Here is an 18,899-nt window from a genome sequence, read left to right on the forward strand (position 1 = left end):
TACAGACGGGCCAGAAAATCAGATCTCTCGCGGGGCCTGCCCGGAGCCTCATGTGACTCGGCGTGCCGCCAGGTGGCTAAGAGGATGGCCTCTGGAGAGGGCAAGCCCTGCACTCACCACTCTTAGCAGCTGTGTGACCTTGGCACTCTGTTGTTTTATGTCTTCCATTCTTAGTTCCCTTGGCTGAAACTGGAAATAACAAGAGTGCCTACCTCTGGGACGTGGTAGACAATTTAATGAGATAATGCAGGAAAGCATAGATGTTCCACTGGCTCACTCTGTACTCTGTTGTGATGTCTCTCAGAGAAAGGAATTGTAGGATTTACATAGAGTAGGTGCTTGATGGCACCATAGCTGCCATCAGGAAATTCCTCGGAATTCCAACCTAAACTGTTCCCCACCTCTCTCTGACACCTCCCCTTAGAGCCCCGTAGCCTCCGTCTCTGCTGGGCTCTATCGAAGCTGGAGGCATCTTTTAGTTTGAAGAACGGGTTCTGCCCGGGGTCCTGGGTCTGAAGAAACTTGGCCAGGGCTGGTTCATAGGCTCCTGGCCATTTCTTTTTACTGACAGCTCATCCTGAGATTGTCCTTCCACCCGCTAGCCCATGCTGATAAGCATGAGGCTGGCCAGGTCACTGAGGGGCATGAAAGATGGGAAAAAACAGCCCGCTGGTGTGAGTCGGCCCCATGCTGCCAGTGGAGCAGAACTTGGAGCCAGCTTTCCCTTCCCGCTTTTCTCTGCAACGAGGAGTGAACCACATCGTTCTTCCCCTCTGACTCCTGACCAACTGTGGGTACGAGGCCTGCTGGGGGCTATAACTCTACTGGCTTTGGCATTGCTCTAGGTGGGTCAGAGGCCAATCAGAAGGAAGCAATGAGATGGCGAGGGACCCTGATACAACCACGTTTCATCGTCGATGGCAGGATGCACTCCGATTTCAAAGAGGCTAAACAGAGAAACAAGACTTTGAGAACGGAGAGAAGCACAATAAGAACCCAAGAAACTTCTCTTTCCTAGCGTCCTTGCCCTGGCTCAGAGCTCCCATTCTTTCATTTTCTCTTTTTGTTACCCTGCTCCCCATTACAATTGTGTACACACAGGAAAGCACCAAGAACTAAAACGTACAGCTTCACGTATTATCACGAACACCCACGTGACCACCACCCAGGTCAAAAAACAGGACACTGTCAGCACCCAGAAGCCTCCCCGCTTCCGCCTCCTCTCAATCACTCCCCCACAGATAATTCGCTTTCTAATGATAATGACTTTCTCAATTTTCTTTATTGTTTTACATCTATATTACATCCTTAAACATTATGGTTTAGTTTTGCCTGGGTTTTGGACTCTGTGTAAATGGAATCATATAGCATGTAGTATTTCACTCCACAGTATAGTTGAGAGATTCATCTACGGTTCTGTGACTGTAGCTGTTCATTTTTATTGCTGTATAGTTTCCTCTTGTAAAAATCTCCTGCCTTGCCCTTCTTCACCCTCCTGCAACCGCGAAGCTATTCTCCCTCCTTCTGCTTTCTGTTTTGGTTCAACTTTCACGCTGCGGCGAGACTGGTCCTTCTTAACCTGTGCCCGACTCCTTAAGCTCATAGGGATGTCCCTCCGATGAGCTCTGAGTCCTCATCCTACCCAGGAGTCCACATACGACAGGGTGATTTGTTTAGTTGTCTGTCCCCCCAACCAGACAGGCTGTCAGTTTTTGAGAAAAGGGACCACACTTTCCTTTTCACCTCCATCTCGTCAGTGGGAGGAAAATGCCTGGCACAGGTAAATGTTCAATATGTCTTTGTCGAATGAATGATCATAAGGACCTAAGGGGTCATTGGTACTTGTCATCATTCCCTTGTGTATCTGTGGGTGTGGAGGTGGGTGGCAGAGGGTCGGAGGAGCATCAGGGATTCAGGCTCCCCAGGAGTCAGATCACCTGACTTAGTGGCAATGCTATTCCTGAATGGATTGTTTTACGTGTATTTGAGGGGGAGGGGGAAAGGACAGATACTTAGGGGTCTATGGGGCATAGTGTTCAGCTTTCTAGAGGAGTCTTGGAGGCGGCAGTGAGGAGTAGGTGAGAACGTGGGCTCTAGGGCCAACTTTCTGGCTTTGGATCCTGGTCTCTCACCAGCTTTTGACATCTGACACTCATCACTCAGTGTCCTCTTCTGTAAAATGGGGAATGAATTCCACCTACCTCCAGGCTGTATAAGGATTAAATGAGCTTATATTTGGAAGGTGCTCTGAACAGTGCCTGGCATACTCTATGAGTGTTTAAATACATACATACATACATACATACATAACAAAGAAAATAAGTGTGCTGCTCAGCGCACGTGACTCCGTTTCTGTAAAAGCCACAGGTTGTTTTCCTGACGGATGGCAGGAGCCCCCGGAGCCCCTTCCGTGCATGTAGAAATGTGCTCCTTTCTGCAAGTGGGTTTTATTTCTCAGACGCTGGGACTGCTCCAGCCCCTGCGCACATGTGATTGGGACGTTTTCTCCTAACCTCGGTCTTGGGCTTCTTGGGGGATGCTGTGAGGTTGGAAATCTCCCCTGGCCATTTTTCGGATGTCATCTCTGAGCTTCAGGCTCCCGTGGAATGTTCTGGGGCTCAGTGCAAGCCCGGGGTCTCCTATACCTCTTTCTTTTCTGCTTAGCTCTCTGTCCAACCCCGTGGTAACTGGCCTATTGTCAACCAGGCCTGGTCTTAGATGGAGACCCCTGATTTTGCCTCCTTCCCTGGCACTCACTGCTTCAGAAGCATCCAGTGTGGCACACGCCCTGGGACTGCAGCTGCCCCAGGCCATGCCTCTGACACTCTCCGTCCTTCCTGGGGAGTCGAAGGGCAGCTTCCAGGGTCTGTTCTCCCTACCTCCTTACAGCGAAGGGTGGGCGGGAGTAAACGCGCTCATGTAACAGGCAGGAATTCGAGATTGAGCGCTTCTCTGGCACAGAAAGATGAATGCAGCTGGGAACACAGCTTGCCTGACTTCCAGCTTCCAGGTGTCCCTTCCATCAGAGCTCAACAGATACAGATGCCTGAGCCGCATGGGAGAGAGAATAGTCACAGCCGTGCTGAGGGGCCACACAGTCCCCGAGGCTGCAAAGGTGAGAGGAAGGGGACAAGAGGATGTCGTGCTCACGACTGGCAGGAGGGTTCAGTCTGTCGGGTCAGAAGGAATCACCGGCCAGGCAGGGGCATTCATGATCTGTCAGGAGTAATTCTCATCCAGATGACTCCACCTTCTGCCCTTCCTTCCCAGTCCTAAATGCTAGCCACCCTCCCAGGCCTGGCTCACATCCCAGCTCTTCCACCAAGCCCTGTTGGCTAACATCTCCATATTGCAGAGAGCCCGAGAGGCCCTCGAAGCCAGCCTCTCCCCAAGGCAAGAGTCTTACACACCAGAACTTTCAGCAGTGCCCCCTGAATAAGTTACAGGTATGCAGAAATAGTGCCATCCTCAGTCCCAGGGGTGGCTGGGTGGGGCCGGGGGCCTCCAGAGTGTCTAGCTGAGCCCCAGCTGCAAGCAGGCTCATTGGTTTACTATCATATTCCATGCGTGCCGTCCCCCCAAATGTGGAGAATCCTGCCACTGTCAGTCAGTGTGGCAGCCCTTTGCTCTGAAGTTCTGAAAGGTTGAACTCAAGTCTGCCTCCCTGCTCATCTGGCCTCAGAGCATAGACTGTCCTCTGACATCATAACAGACGTCTGCAGCACTGCCTCTCACCTCATGACGAATGTCGCTACCACTTACTGGATGCCTGTAGTTTTAGGCTAACTCTGAATACTACGGTATTCACGGAGTACTCCGTGAAAGTACTGGATGTGCATTCTCATTGAACTCTTCAGGCACCTATGAAGTAGCAGTCATTATTCCCATTCTACACATGAGAAAACTGAGCTCAGACGGGTTAAAAAAATCAGCCCTAGGTTATACAGTAGTGGGTGGCAGAGCAGGATTCACACTCTTGTACCTTTAGCCACATCCACTCTATCTCTGCACTAGAGCATCTGTCAGGCACTGGGCTTTTTAACATGTCATTGATCATCTTCCCCACAGGTAGGTACTATTATTTCCACTTTACGAAGAGGAAATTAACATCAGAGAAGTTCATTGACCCATTCAAGGTCATATAGCAAGTAAAAAACGGAGCTGGGTTCAATAAATGGTCTGTCTGCCTCCTAAGCTCAATACTACACACCGCCCTAAACCAACAAACCTCTTCTAAAGACCAAACATCCCCTGCGCCTTAACCCTTCATCATATGACATGTTGCCTGTTAGAGTCATTTGAGCAGACATTTCCCCATCCTGGCTGTCCTTCCCTGGGCACAACTTGTCAAAGGATCTTTTGAAATCTGAAGCTCAGTCCTGGATACACTATTCTAGATATGTCTGACCAGCGCAGATGGTCAGACTCCCCTCACCTCTATTGATTCCTCCATTCTTGACTCCTCGAGTATGTGTGTTTGCGTACCAGTACTTGATCACATCATGGGTTGACCATGCATGGTTTGTATGCGTAACTTATTTATCCCCCCAATGAAGTTAGCAGCCCCTTGAGTGCTGACATCACGTCCCATACCTGGAACTTAGATGTTAGTAGATAGACATGTTATTTGGAACTTAGATCACAGTTTCCCATAGAAACAAGTTATTTTAAAAACAAGAGTTTTCCAGGCTAGCTCCAAAGGCCAACTTAGTTCAAAGATCAATGTTCCGGTGGAGAGGAGGAATCCACAAGATTCAGGAAGGACAAGCAATAGATCTTCCTCTACTTTCAGGGGACAGAACTAGACCTGGGTAAACTCTGAGATGGGCGAGCATGGATTTTGTCAGATTTTCCCTTTCTATGGCCCCGTTGACACTCTCAGCATCTCTTTTCATAGGGCCTTTGTGTTATTCTAGAGTCAGCTTTCTGAACCTGAGGCCTCTGGCCTCTAGGACTTCCAGGTCAAATGCCCTGAAACTACTGTTCATGATGATGTAGATAAAGTTTTCATCAGATTCTCAGAAGAGTCAAGGGCCTAGCAGAGGTTCAGAATAATTGCTGGAGACTCTTCCTCTGGCATCCCATTCTGGTTTGCCTTCTCAAAATGCTGTGATAAAAAAAAATTCTAATCTTCATCTCCTACCACTAACAAGCATTGGCACTCTGCCCATAAAGCTGATCTTAGCTGAGTGGGAGTAGAAAAGCAAGCTTTGGACCGATTCCTACCAAGCCGTGAATCAGCGATGGCCTCACGGACTCTCCTGAGCATCTATGTTTGATAGGGGTTGGATAATTTTAAGTGGCTCTCTGACGAGTGGGATTTTAGGTAGTGTGATGAAGTTAAGGGAAAAAGTAGCAGACAAGACATTCTGGAACAAGAATTGTTCAGTCTCTCTAAGCCATTTTCTTGCTTTTCGAGGTTTTCTTATTTTTTCCTCCACAAATTCCCTAGAAGGGTCAAGATTTCTCTCAGCATTTTCCAAGGCAGGGCAGATGATGGGACTCCCAGAGTGAGCCTGGAGGCATTTGCAGCAGTGGCTACGTCTGTATCCAGACAAAGTGCTTTTACGCTACCATCTTATTCTATCCTTACGACGATGCTATGAGCTGGAGATTGTGATCCCCATTTTACAGCAGAAGAAATTGAGGCCTGATATGAGGTCAAGCAACTTGTCTCAGGTCCCCTGGCTAGGTAGAAGGGGCAGGGAAATTCAAATCCAGATCCTGCCTCCAGGTACCACGTCCTTTCTATAGACTGTACTCTTTCTCTTTGTGAGAGACCTCGCCGTTTCTAAGTCAGCTGTACAGATGGATAGATGGCTAATTCCTTTAGGGCTTCATACAACGCGAGGCGCAGGGAAGGTGGCAAGGCATGCAAGGACTGTCTGTTGAGCGACTGAAGGCAACACCGAGCAGAGTACAACTGTGGCCTTGGCTGGATGCTGACTAAGCTTTTAAATGTGATGGATGGAGAAGGGAGAGGAAAGGAAGAGACAGTAAGGCAGCCTCACTGTATTTGAAAACTAGGGCTGGAAAAATAAATCCTACACCTCTCCTAGGACGAGAGTCTGTGCCTAAGCTAAAAGCTGGGATCCCCTTTGCTTTACCTACAGATGCTGTGGTTGCTTGGGTCAAAGTGGAAGCACTATAGCTTAGTAGGTAGGGAAGTAGAACCGCAAGTCACATAGACCTGGGTTCACATCCTGTGGGGCCTTGGGGCACGTGTTACCTTCTTTAAATCTAGCTTTGTTATTAGTTAAGTGTGGATAATAATAGTGCCCGCCTCCTACGGGGGCCGAGTAGATCATAAGATGATGCAAAAAGATGCTAGCATGCATGCATCTAGCACACTGCAGTGGTTAACGAAGGGGTAGCTCCTTTGATGGGTGAGGGGATTGCTGGGGCTAGGTTTCCTCTGTAGGATTCCCCACCTGCCTCACACAGAATATCCTGTAAAGTTGTTCATGTACTTGGGTGGCTGCAGCCCAGAGAACTGTCATATTTTGGTTGGAAATGAACAGAATCGCCCAGCAGGGCAGGGCAAGGCTGAGATCTAGAGCGAGGGGATGGAGCAGAAGCTGGGGAGGAAGTGCAGCCCTCCCCTTTCCCCTCCATGGAGAGGACCCTCTGCCAGCATTTCTTGCCCAGCCTGGGTTTGTTATGGAACCATTGTTTCCAGCAGGAGTTTTTCCTCTTTCAGCCAAAATGCAACAGCAAGAAAGTATCACTGGGTTCTTCAGGGACCCAGAAGCAAGCGGCTAATGGATGAAACCATCCACTCTCTCTGCAGCCTAATAGCAAAAAGGCTCTGGGTTTAGTCTTCATCCCAGGAGCATTCTATCATCTGAATACACTTCCGTAGCTGCCATTGCCACAGAACACTGGCAATGACAAGCAGCCTCAGACACAGGACAAAAGGAATCAAAGAATACTGACTTCTGCCAGAGGGAAAGAAGACGACAGGAAAAACCGGTATTTACTATACAAGTTCTAATAACCAGTCTCCGTTAACTAAGTTTGCAGATTATACAGTGCTCTCCATTTCTTCTATAAACCATCAGAACTGCTGTCCACGTTGTCCTGAATACTTGAGATGAATAGGCTACTTTGCAGGATGTTTATTAGTCAATTTATCTGCTTATCAGGAAGTCAACAGTGTTTGTACCAAACTGGTTTATGCCAGTTATATGTGCTACTGTAATTATGTAATTTAATGAACTATTCTTCAAACCAATAAAATATGAAGGCAAAAAGAAAGAGTTATTGCTTCTAAAAAAAAAACTAAGCGGAATGCTTTGGAAAGACTTGAGACTCGATTTGCTTAAAAATGTCTTATACTTAGAAGCAAACGTTAAGAGACTTGAATACACAATAAAAATCTAGAGTTATTCTGCAGCCAGATTACTTCCCAAATGTCAAAATTCTTATTCCATTTTAAATAAAGATGGAACTTATAGATGTGATATCATAAGAGAGGTTTGTGCGAGAAAAATGACAGATTTTAATCAGGAAAAGAGCTTGACCAAATATCAAGAGATTAGTGAATAAATATATGTATATCTTTTAAAGTAAAGTAAAATGTGTCTTTCTAATAGTTGTTCCTTTCTTTAACCAGCTTTTCCAATTAACCAATTAACATATCCGTCGTCCTCATTGCACTGGATATGAGACCATCTACTATATGTTGAGATCTGCCCCTTTTCATACCTTTTCTACCCTCCTTTCCTAAAACTAAACAGCTACTATCTGTCCAATGCAGCGTCACAACAGAGTTGTATTTCCTCAGAACTACAGTCTCAAGGTTGTTCTTCGAAGCAACAGTGAAACAAGATAGTGAAACTTAGAATGATCAAATATGTTTGGGAAAAGCTTCAACCATACCCCCTCTTGCAAATTTACAGTGTCCACGAGTTCACTAAGAATAAAGAAATAAGCTAATCTGAATAACTGGGTTTCCCCAGACTTATTCACCGTGGAACCTTTTCTTGGGAGCGATACTATAAGGCCCTGTACAAATGCATTCTTTGGGAATCAGTGCTTTAGGGCCCACAGAAGAGGCAAAATGTATGCTCCCCGTTCTTGAGCTATTTACAACTGAGTCAGAGACATAAGATGTGTAGCTTTGACACACACATCCACACAGAACAGGGAAGTAACAGTATAAGTCGGTAGGTTCTTAGGTTCGAATGATGGTAAAATCAGCAGGTGTTACAGATCGGAACACCAGATTTCCTTGTCCCTAGAGTCTGGACTTCTCCCCATCCTCTTCCTCTCCCTCCTCCAAAAGTTCCGAGTTCTGACTTTAAAGGCCCAGGGGTCATTCCCCTGTCCTCTTTTGATGGCTTCTGCGGGAAGGCATTAACTGAGGGAGGACTTTGCCAATGTTAAGTGTTTTATTAATAGCACCTGCACTGAGCACACTCTGAGCTGGGGAGGGGCCAGGGGGTGGGAAGGTACCGGCAGAAAGTCTTACTCTTGCTTTTCGGTAAGCCCTCCCCATTGTCCCAGGTCCTTTCTATGGAGCCGATGTGGGTCCTTTCTTCCCTTTTGCTTTGTGCTCAGTTACTACCTCTCTCTCTTCTCCACTGACCTTCCTCTGTCATCTCAAGTCCGGCTGGAAGTGACCATGGATTAGAAAGAAAAGACCCTGAGCCACAGAGAGGGCTCAGCAGGAAGGGGCAAGAGGGTAGGACGTGAAATGAGGCCCACGGTCAGAGTGGAGGCACAGCCAGGAGGGACCAATAGGAGACCGTCCAGTCTCAGGCCAGTGACCTTCAAAGGAGGAGTGGATGGTAGCTGAGGTGGAGCCCACAGCGGGTGATGGGAGTTGGTGAGGGCCGCTGGCCTGGATGCCCGGACTCTGGGCAGGGGAATTTATTTTACAGTCTCTTCTCCCTCCTATGCCTGCCTTTCTCCCCTTCAAAACATGACAAACAAACAGAGACTCGTGGACAGAACAATAGACCAGTGGTTACCAGAGGGTGGCAGGTAGGGGGCAGGTAGGTGGGATAAAAGGGGTCAAATATGTGGTGACAGAAAGAAATCTAACTATGGGTGGTGAACACACAATGCAAAATATATATGCCTTACTGTTGAACTGTACGCTCGAAACTTACTGGATTTCATTAATCAGTGTCACCATAATAATAATAATAATAAAGACTGACGTGTTCACATCAGTCTTCGAAAGTGCATGGCAGTGGGAGATGAGGAAAAAGGAAAGGGGAAACCAACATGTACTAAGCACCTCCGTATGCCACAGTCTTGACAATCATTTCACTGCTTCATCATCATCTTCACAAGAGGCAAACGTGTCCAGGTGACAGAATAAGAGGTAAAGCCTAGGTCTGAGCCCAGGTTTGGTGCCTCAAAAGCCCGTGAGCCTTCTACAACACCCTCGGCCTTCCTGTCATACCTCCACATGGTGCTGGAGGCAGCTCCAGGCCCATGGAGCGGGGAGGCTGCCCCATCTTGGGTGCGACAGGCCAGTGCACAGAGGGAATCCTTCCCCAGGGGCCCCTCTCCCCACGGGCGAGGCTGGAAGCTGTAGCGTGGATACCAGGCTCCCAGGGCCACAGACCCCACCGGAGACCTTCAGCTCTCCGACAGTGTGGAAACCAAAGCAGCCAGGAGACCTGGGCATCCCTACCATGAGCTCTAGCTCCGAAGTCAGGGACATTTCTGAGGCCTGAGGCTGGACATCCCTGGCTTTATCACTAGGCTCTGAGAGTCGCTCCAACCTCCTCTCTCCACTACAATCCTCAGCCTTCCAGCCCCCTTCTCTCCAAACTAGGTTACTGTTTGTTCTCTAGGGGTGTTTTCAATATGCACTCCCTCAGCAAAGCACTGGGCAGCCCCGAGCCCTTAGAGTTGGGGTAGGGATACATGTGGGAGAGGCAGAGTTCCCGCCCCACATCGATCACCGCAGAGCAGTTCTTTCCATCCACTGGGTGCACAGCGCTTCGGGGGCAGAGTCTCTAATACCCTGAATCTGAGACCCACTGCCTAGGCCTAGGCTCCGTGGCTTCTGGAGGCACTCCAATTTCAAATGAAGGGCTACTGACTGGTCAACTGGTTGATTAATTCTCATGATCCTTCTCATTGAGAAAGAGTTCCCTTACTCCTAGTTCTCCCCACATGTCGCAGGTCCCAAGCTTGGTGTTTGTCTTGTATCTGTCTGTATCCCACCAGGCCAGGCCAAGAACTCGCAAGCTGCTGGGAGCCTGCCTGTGCTCACAGAATCTACCTCACTACTCAGGAGACACACACACACGCACACACACAATCAGCCCAGATACACTCACTGGCCTTTATTTATTGCGATGGCTCTTGGATGGCTCTAGGGGACTGTAGTTTTGAAATCATTCCTGACATTCAACCAAAGTCCTGTTTGTTGCAGCTAACCCTACACACAAACACATAGCTCCCATCTTGTTGGTGCACATAGCAGGCACTTTATAAACATCACATTTAAACCTAGGGCTTTGTCACAACTTCACGGAAGTAGTCACAGAGGCTCGTGAAAGCATTTGCTCTGTGTCACAGAGCCGAGCTGGTTACATGAGGAAGCCAGGATTTCAGCCTGGCTGCCCCTCCAGGGTCTACGGTCTCAACCACGGCTCCCCCTCACTGCACCTCATCTGATGCTCTGGGAAGGGAGAAAGAGACACACAGCTTCTGCTTCCCCAGCGGTGAGGAGTCCGGGAAACAGAAGAGTCCTGGCTGAGAATGAATGCTTTCTACTTCAGGAGAAGCGTCCACAGGGTGAGTGTGGAGGCTTGCAGGAAGTGGGTTCTGGGCCAGGAAGCCCTGATCCCCAAGGAACTCTGTTCACAGAACAATTCCATACACTTGCCCTGTACTTAACTCTCTTCAGAATTTGTCTGCCCCACTCTTTCTTTGATGTCAACCTTTTTTTTTTTTTTTTTTTCGAGGCAGCAGCAGCAAGCACTAAAGAAAGTCTCCCAGCTTTAGGTCCCACTTAGTCCTCCCTTCCAACCTGGCCTCTGGAAGAGAATATCCCTATCAGAGAGCCTCTCTTTGGGGGCACGCCTCCTGTAAACCTAGGGATGACAATGGAGTCTGGCACCGAATAGGTTATATTCACACGGCACACTGCACCTCCACGCCCCAGTACATACACACACACTCACCATGAGATGCTGGAAGAGCCAAGAACGCATGATATTGGTGGCGTGCTTAGGCAAGACTCCTCGTTTGTTCTTGGATTTCTTATCCTCATTGTCCAGGAGGGAGGTGAGGTCAAGATTAACCTTCAGGGAGCATGAAGAAAAAGTCAGCATCAGCAGGCTGGTGGGCCAGCAACCAGGGACCTGTTGCCATAGTGACGGCAGGCTCTCTCTCCCAACCCCCTTCCCAACTCATTCTAGGGCCCTGGGAGGTCACCTTTCCTATCACCTGACACCAGCCCCTCAGAGAATGGAGAAGGGAAGAGAAGAGAAAGGAGAAAGGGGAGGGGGGAAGGGAACGAGAGAGGAGACAGAGGAAGCAGAGCCATGCAGAGGGTATAAGAAATGTGAGTTTGCCATAAACCGTCCAATAGTTAGCATTCCCGGGGGACTTTATAGTTTGCAAAGCGCCTTCCTGTCTATTACCATGGTGAGTCTTCACAGCAGCCCTGTAGGTTGGTAGGGCCGTGTGCAGTTAGTTGATGTTAATCCCCCTTTTGTGGATAAGAACTCTAAGGCTCAGAGAGATTAGGTGGTCTATCCACAATCACAGAGTTAATGTTAGCTCTCAGGCCTCTGACTCCATATTCTCTTACTCTCTTCCGGCCCCCCTGTGCATGTGTCCTGCCCCATCGAGCTACAGAGTGGCTGAGTGAAGAAGACCAGGAGCAGAGAGTGCAGCAGCCTTTGATGTAACCCTGGAGACAGCAAAATCCCAGGAGTTGATAAAACCTTTCCAACACCCAGTTTCTTATCTGTAGAGTGGAGTGATGTTATCTCTTAGAATAATAATGAGGAGTAAATGAGTTACTTGTGTAAAGTGCCTAGCAGATGGTAAGTGATCATGGTTGCCCTCCCCCACACCCATGCATATGTGCACACAGCTGCACACACACTCACCTGTGTGTTCTGGATCTGGATGGCTCCCTGGGGGATTGCTTGGGTGACCACCTGACCCTGGGAGGTTACCATGGTAACTGGCTGGTATAAGGCTCCACCTGAGGAGACAACCAGTTTTTGTGTCTCCTGCCATCGGGTCGGGTGGGAGTGAGGGCACTCACCTGTAAACACCCTCTGCTCTGGAGATATTCAGCCCCTGTGGGCAGGGATGGGATGGGGGTTGGAGTCTAGAGCCTTTGGCGGCACATGTTGGGGGAAGGGACAATAGCCTTGCTTGGTCTCTGAGGGGCTCATGAGACTTTGACCCAAATTTGTTCTAAACCATCACAATCAGGTCCTGGTGCTAATTATCAGTGAACCTACAGGATACTTTAGTCAAGAGACTCAGCGGGGAGTCCCTCCCTCCCATTTCCTAGGACACTTGTGCAGTGCTCTGCTCTCCACCCCTGGAAGCCCCTTGGGGCCACCCTTTCTCTTCCCAGGGGTGTCCCCACAATCCCTTGAACTGACCTGACACCACTTGTGAGTTGACCGTTGTCATGGCGATGTTGCTCTGCTGGAGCGCTGAGGCTGGGACCACGATTCCCTGGGGGTTATTGGAGACTCCAGACATGGAATTGGGGGAATTCTGCAGGAGGTCCTGGCAGTAAGGGAGAAGTGGTTCGGGACAACGTCACTAAGAGCTCAGATGCTGCAGCCCCAATTCTTCCTCTCTCCTTCCCTCTTCCTGCCTTCCCTCCTCCCTTCTCCCTGCTCTTCCTCAGACCCGAATCCGAAGGAAAGGCAATTCTCATGGCTTCCTAGAAAGATTAAATAAGAAGGCTCAATATTAAACCATCTAACCAACAGTAGTCATGCATTTAGCCATTCCATGCCCCTGCAAACCTGGGACTTAAATTCCCCCATGAACCAGTGGTCCCCACCTTGGTCTCGCTTTGGAATTTCCACTATCGATGCCTGGGTTCCAACCCTAGAGATTCTAATTTAGTTAGTCAGGGGTGTAGCTGGGGTTTGGGGGTTCTGCAAGCTCCCAGCTGATTGTAATGTGCAGCCAGGGCTGAGAACCAGGCTTTAGTTCTCAGCACCCAATCATCCTTCATACACGGTCACTCCATATGCCCCGCCCCCAGGGCCTCACTTCCGAGATCCGAATCGCAGCACTTACTATGCCAAGCTCCACACACATAGCAGCCTCTAACATCCCTTCTTTGTATCTTTAGCACCTAGCTCATTGCCTGGCACTCAGTGGCTACTGAAACATTCGTTAAGTAATGATAAGAAATAGCCTCTTCGTAACCCGTCTCCTAGTCTTCTAAGGGCATCTTACGAGCCTCGACCTTTAGCACATTTCATCGATTCCTTCTTCTTTCTCAGGCCCCGGACACAGACCCCCCACTGCAAACAGAGTCCCTTTGCTCCATACCGTTGACCTGCCAGCCCCATTTTCCCAGTGGACCATCCTCGCGGTTAGTTTCTGCAGTAGGCAACTCAGCTGAAAAGCACCCTGCTCGCGTCATCATTGCTGTGTAAAAGCTGGGCGAGGAAGTGCTCAGACTTGATGTTGAAAGACTGCAGCGGGGCAGGGGGAATGACTTTTCAGCCATCTCTGCAAGAAGGGGAGCCCTCCTTGCTCTGCAGTTGGGCACTCGGGGAGCTTGTGAGAAAGGAAATGGGTGTATGAGATGTTTATTTGGAGAAAGTGAGAGGAGCGGCAAATGAGGCGTGATTATAGGGGCTGTAGGAGACCGGCCTGGGTCTTTCAGCTCTTCTGACCACAGTTTCTCATTTGAAAACAGGGATTGAACCAGATGATCAGTGGCCACTGGGCTGACGTTCCCATGCTCAAAGCTTGGACTCGGGACTGACAGAAGCTTGGGCCTTCAGCCTCCAGGGAAGGTCTAGAGGGCGGAGTGGGGAAACGTGTTCGGAGGACACCCAGAGCTAATGACTGCCCGCCTGCAGCAATAGACACAGGAAGAGTATCAAAGGCCCAGGGAACAGCCATGGTGATTCACCTCCCAGACCCTGGCACCCGAGAAATTAATTGCAGAGCCTCTCAGGTAGTGGTCAGCACTGATTTCTACATCTCACTGGTCAGCCAACTCAACTCCTCTCAGCATCTCCAGAGCTGCTGTTTTTACCCTCCTGGATGGTCCCTGGCCCCAGAGCTGGAGAAGAACTAAAGTCGCCGTCCTTCCTGTCCACCTGCCTGTGCTGGACAGGACCTCTCCATCTGAGGCCTCACTTCTATTCTTGGCTCACCTCTGCTGCTGTGACCTTGGGGAAGGGGAGGGCAGCTCTTGGCCTGCCTTCTCCTTTCTGGGACCTTCCAGCCAATGAGGGTTATTCTTTGAGCAGAACTCTTGGCCTTCCTGCTCATGCAATTCAAGTCTAACACTGAGTTTGACCTACCTGCAGAAGCCTAGAAACTGGGACGGCCCTTAAAAGCCACATATTCCAACTTCCTGAGGTACAAATAAGGAGCTGAGGCTTAGAAACCCAAGTGTCTTGTCCAAGATCCCCGGGTGGTTAGCAGCAACAGGACACACATCCTTTCTTCATCCACAACTACTAAACACCCACCTTGTGCCAATTAACTGGGCTGCAAGGTGCTCCATAGGGATTCAATACATTGTTATTGAAGGCAAGGTGAACAGATAACTCAGACCCAGAAGTACAGAGGCAGCATGGGGACCAGAGCAAAGATGATGGATCTGGGAACCGGCAAGTCATGACACTTCCGTGAGCCTCAGTCTCCTCATTTATAGAATGTGTCGGCCCAGGGCCGACATCCAGGAACCCTGAAAGCCTGAGTTTTCACCTATGCATCTGCTTCAAGGTTGAGCATTCAACATTCGACATTCCAGCCAACTGTTCTCACAGGGTGTAAACAGTACTGATATTATTTGAAGCTGAAACAAACTCGGAAGGTAAATTTAATAGAGGAGGGGGCCCCTCCATGCACTCACCCTAAAACTCATGGCAATGACTTTTCAGTGATCTCTTGTTTGAACTCATCCACGCCATGATGCTCCTCATTAAGGATATTGGGGGATTTCAAACATAAAAAGTTGTCCCAGATGTTCTTCCCCAGAAAAAGTATCCAGTAAGTTTAGAAAAACACAAAGTCAGTAAAATAAATACAAGAGGTATGCCTTGAGATTTAACCCAATACACATTTTACTAGCCAGAGGCAAAAGGGTGAGCCATGACCATTACTAGATACATTATCTGCTTATTCAAACTCTGGCTGGTTCTCAGCTTTGTGGCTGGTCTTGCTTCCACGCCAGCTTACCTGGTTTGGGTAACCAAGGGCAATGGATGCATTGGATCAGACCCTTCTCTTTCCTACCCTCTAGGTCTCTACTGGGAGGTGCTGAGAGGCAGCCAAGTTCTATCAGCAAAGGAATGGAATGGAGAACTTCATGGGTAGAGACCCAGGGCAGGGCCAGGCTGGCCATGTCTTAGCTGGGCAGAAAAAGAAAGCAAAATCGTGGCATCCCTAATGTCTGGGGAAATGATATTCACCCCCTCGCATCTGTAAATATTAGCTGATTCACAAACCCGCCTGTGCACTGGGGTGTTTTGAAAGACACAGATCCTCAGGGTCATTGAATCAGACCCTCGGCAATCTGTATTTTTACAAACTTCCCTCAGATGGTCCCCAAAATTGAATGGGTCGGAAAGCTACCTATTTATCATACACTTTGAATATTAGAGAGCATTATTTCACCATGCTATTTCATTTTACTACCTGTGGGGTCAGCAGGAGGGAAATTATTCTCTTTGCCTGAAGAGGAATTGAGGTCCGGAGAATGGAAGTGACTTTCTATAATCAGGAAGTTGTGCCTCGAACCCAGGTCTTCTGGCTCTCAGTGTAGCTTTGATGCTCACATAGAGAGATGCGCTTTGGGGTCCTACAGCCAGGCTTCCACGTGAGCACAGTGACTGGCACAGTTAGGCACCCAATAAATCATTCCCCTCTTCCTTTAGCTAAAGTCGCTCAGCTAGGGAGTGGCACAGCCAAGACTAAAACCTGTCCTAGTTGTCCACTTGGATTCTTAGCAACAGAAGATTCATCTGGGGCTGCACACCTAGCCGTGGTTGCCAGTCCTTGCCTATGATGTTTCTGGGCCAAAGCTGAGCCCTAGAAGTCGAAGCTGTAGCCTCTGACCAGCTCTGTTACAGGACTTTGCAGCTATTTCAGGTTGAGCCTTTGTCTCTATGGAGACAACAGAGCCTCGAATCTCTGGAAATAGTCTACGAGTCTTTTCTGGGAGAGAGCTACTATGGCAGCTGCGGGAGCCCCTTAGGAGGAGGTGTTGGCGAAGCATACAGTATTATTATCTTCTCCACAGCTTCTTCTTGGGGCTTGTCAGACGCCAGACCAGGTGGGTGCTGCCCTGTCTAGACCCAAATAGAGCTGCCTCCTGCCGGGCTCTTTAGTGCCGATAACAAGGTGAGGAGCACATGTGGTACAGTTTTAGTGACATTTTTCAGCATCAAGTCTCATACCCCAGCCCAAGAATGCTTGGTCTTGTTCCACCAGGAACATGGCAGTGGTGTCCCTAAGTCTCTGGAAACTGCTGGAAACTGCTGGAAACCTGGGAATCCTGGGCACTTTCCTGACTTCTGTGGTGGAGCCATTCCACCAGACTGGGGAGTATGTGGCCTCTTACTTTCCAGTAAGGAAATAGGCCCCAAAGCTGAAAACTTTTATAGTTTATGTCTCTTAGGGCACAGACCAGGTGACCCAGGGAGATCAGATGGAAGCTGGCCTCCCCAGGCCTCCCCGGAAGCTGTCCTCTCCTGCTCCTTGTGCGTTGTTTCTCTGAGACACAGAGAAGCTAAGAGCCTCTCAGGAGGGGGCAGAGCAGTAGGGGAGCAGCTTGAGAAAGCTTGTGCCCCCTGAACTCCACCCATGGACGAGGGGCAAGGCCCTCACTCCCTGGGGCCATCGGTCATTCTTGCAAGACCACAGTGCTCATTGGGTGAGTTTTACTCCGAAGCTTAGTTTTGGAACAACGAAAAAGATGACTTGTTCAAAAGAAAGTCCTCACCAAGAAAAAGTGAAAGGCTCCGTATTACCTTTGGAAGCGGGGGTCGGCGGGGGGGCGGTGAATGGTGCACAAATGAACCGATAATGACTATGAACTCTGACATTGTGGTCTGCCGGCTGCATAGGAAGGAAGACCTAGCTGTGTTCACCTCACCAGCCACTGTCAATAGGAAAAGGGCTTATGCTGCCTGGGGAGATGTAATTTCCACTAAAGGAAGAAATTTCTGGAATAAATTAAGATGGGAGGAAGAAATGAAGACGTGAAGGAAAGAACTGATAGAAAAATTTTCCTTTGAGTTATTTTGGAATGCTGTAAGTTTATCTTACCACGAGGCTTGTGAAACGGAGGAATGAACTGGATAACCTGCAAAGGTCTTTTCACCTGAGGAGTTTAGAAAAACCATTCCCTAAGATTTACTGCATGGGTGGGTGAGAGGTGAGTGGGTTCAGGGAGTGCCCAGGCCCCACAAGCGAAATCTGGTGAGCCTCAGCTGCCTGGCATCCACCCCGTCCCAGCCACTAGGGGTCTCTGCGGATCCACCAGCCCAGACCAGCTCCCCAAAGCCTTCCCAGGCCTCCCAGGAAGGCGGGCTTGTCTGTGACTTGCCAGGGCTGGGGCGTGGGGAGTCGCTTTTGAGTGCTTCCCTTTTGCTGCAAAGCCTGTCCTGACACACCCCGGGCATGGCCATGGCCCACGCTCTTGACTCTAATGCTTCCTGCGGGCCTGACGCAGTAGACATATAGCACAGCGGTTCTTTCTCACGTCTGCATCTTATTTCCCTAGCTTGGTTTCGGGTTTTGTTTTGCTTTTGTTTGTTTGGCTGGTTGATTAGTTGAAGGTTTTTTGAGAGAAAGAGAGGTCTATCTTTGAATTCCCCTAAACTGCCTAGCACAGTGTTGGGCACATGGTAGATACTCAATAAATGTGTGGCCTGGGCTTTGGCCTGGGATGGGGTAAGTATGTGCCTTAGGGGAGCTGGGAGGTTGCCGCTGTCCCCAGACACTTGGTTCCTGGCAGTGTCCTTCCATTCTGGCAGAGCCTGTGTCCTGTCTTAGGCTAGGAGAAGCTGAGTTCCCAAACTCGGGGAAGACAGTCACATGTAAACAGCCACCTAATCCCGTTCTTATTCCACTCCTGTTGGGGGCTTTAGTCTCAAGGGAGAGGCACTCTGGCTTGTGGGGACATATGGCAGCTGCAGCTCTTAAGGAACATTCCTTCACGGAAGGAGAGGCCTGCTCAGGTTTCCTTCGCCTGGCTGGAAGGGCCCTCTTGGTCCCTAGGCCCCCTGAGCTAGGGGACTAGGGGCTAGGAACTGACAGGAGGGATGGATTTAATGCTTAATGCGGGAGTTAGGCAGGGCACCTCCTGGAACTCAGCTTCCCGTCATTTTGGTCTGGGCATGTCCCCTTTTCATCTCAGTGACAATCTTGCAGGTATACCACCTTACCCTGCCCCTGCCCAGCTGTAAGACTCACAGGTCAGGTCCTCAGGGTGCCTGGCCACTGGGCAGAACTGGGAATTTGGCTGAGGTGACTGCCTCCCACCCCTTTGGCTTCCTGCTCATCTTGAAAATGCAAACTCCTTATACAGGTCAATAGGCAAGTCTACCTTCCCTAAGGAGTATGTACTGATTAGTCCCCTGCCCACTTTTTTAGGGAGTAGCACAGCTGGGGAGTTATAACTGGTCAGCCAAGTTCAGAATCTCAGAATCGCGTTCACTTTGTACTTCTCCCTACTTTTAATCAATTAG

General features: G+C 49.3%; 1 protein-coding gene across 4 annotated transcripts in view; it reads right to left on the minus strand.

Annotated features, from left to right (window-relative positions):
- PKNOX2 (PBX/knotted 1 homeobox 2) overlaps window positions 1-18,899 on the minus strand; it is a 243,932-nt gene that overhangs the window by 7,596 nt on the left and 217,437 nt on the right. For all 4 annotated transcript variants that reach the window (XR_005654942.1, XM_039872788.1, XM_039872786.1 and 1 more), the window contains 3 exons: window positions 12,600-12,729; window positions 12,090-12,187; window positions 11,154-11,273 (listed from right to left, as the gene is read on the minus strand). Coding sequence is in view for 3 of the 4 variants with exons in the window: in XM_039872788.1 (XP_039728722.1) it covers window positions 11,154-11,273; window positions 12,090-12,187; window positions 12,600-12,729 (348 nt within the window). In the remaining variant the exon portion in view is untranslated. The remainder of the gene's footprint in view (window positions 1-11,153; window positions 11,274-12,089; window positions 12,188-12,599; window positions 12,730-18,899) is intronic.

The sequence above is a fragment of the Pteropus medius genome, unplaced genomic scaffold, assembly GCF_902729225.1.
Source record: "Pteropus medius unplaced genomic scaffold, Ma_sr-lr_union100, whole genome shotgun sequence".
Lineage (NCBI taxonomy): Eukaryota > Metazoa > Chordata > Mammalia > Chiroptera > Pteropodidae > Pteropus > Pteropus medius.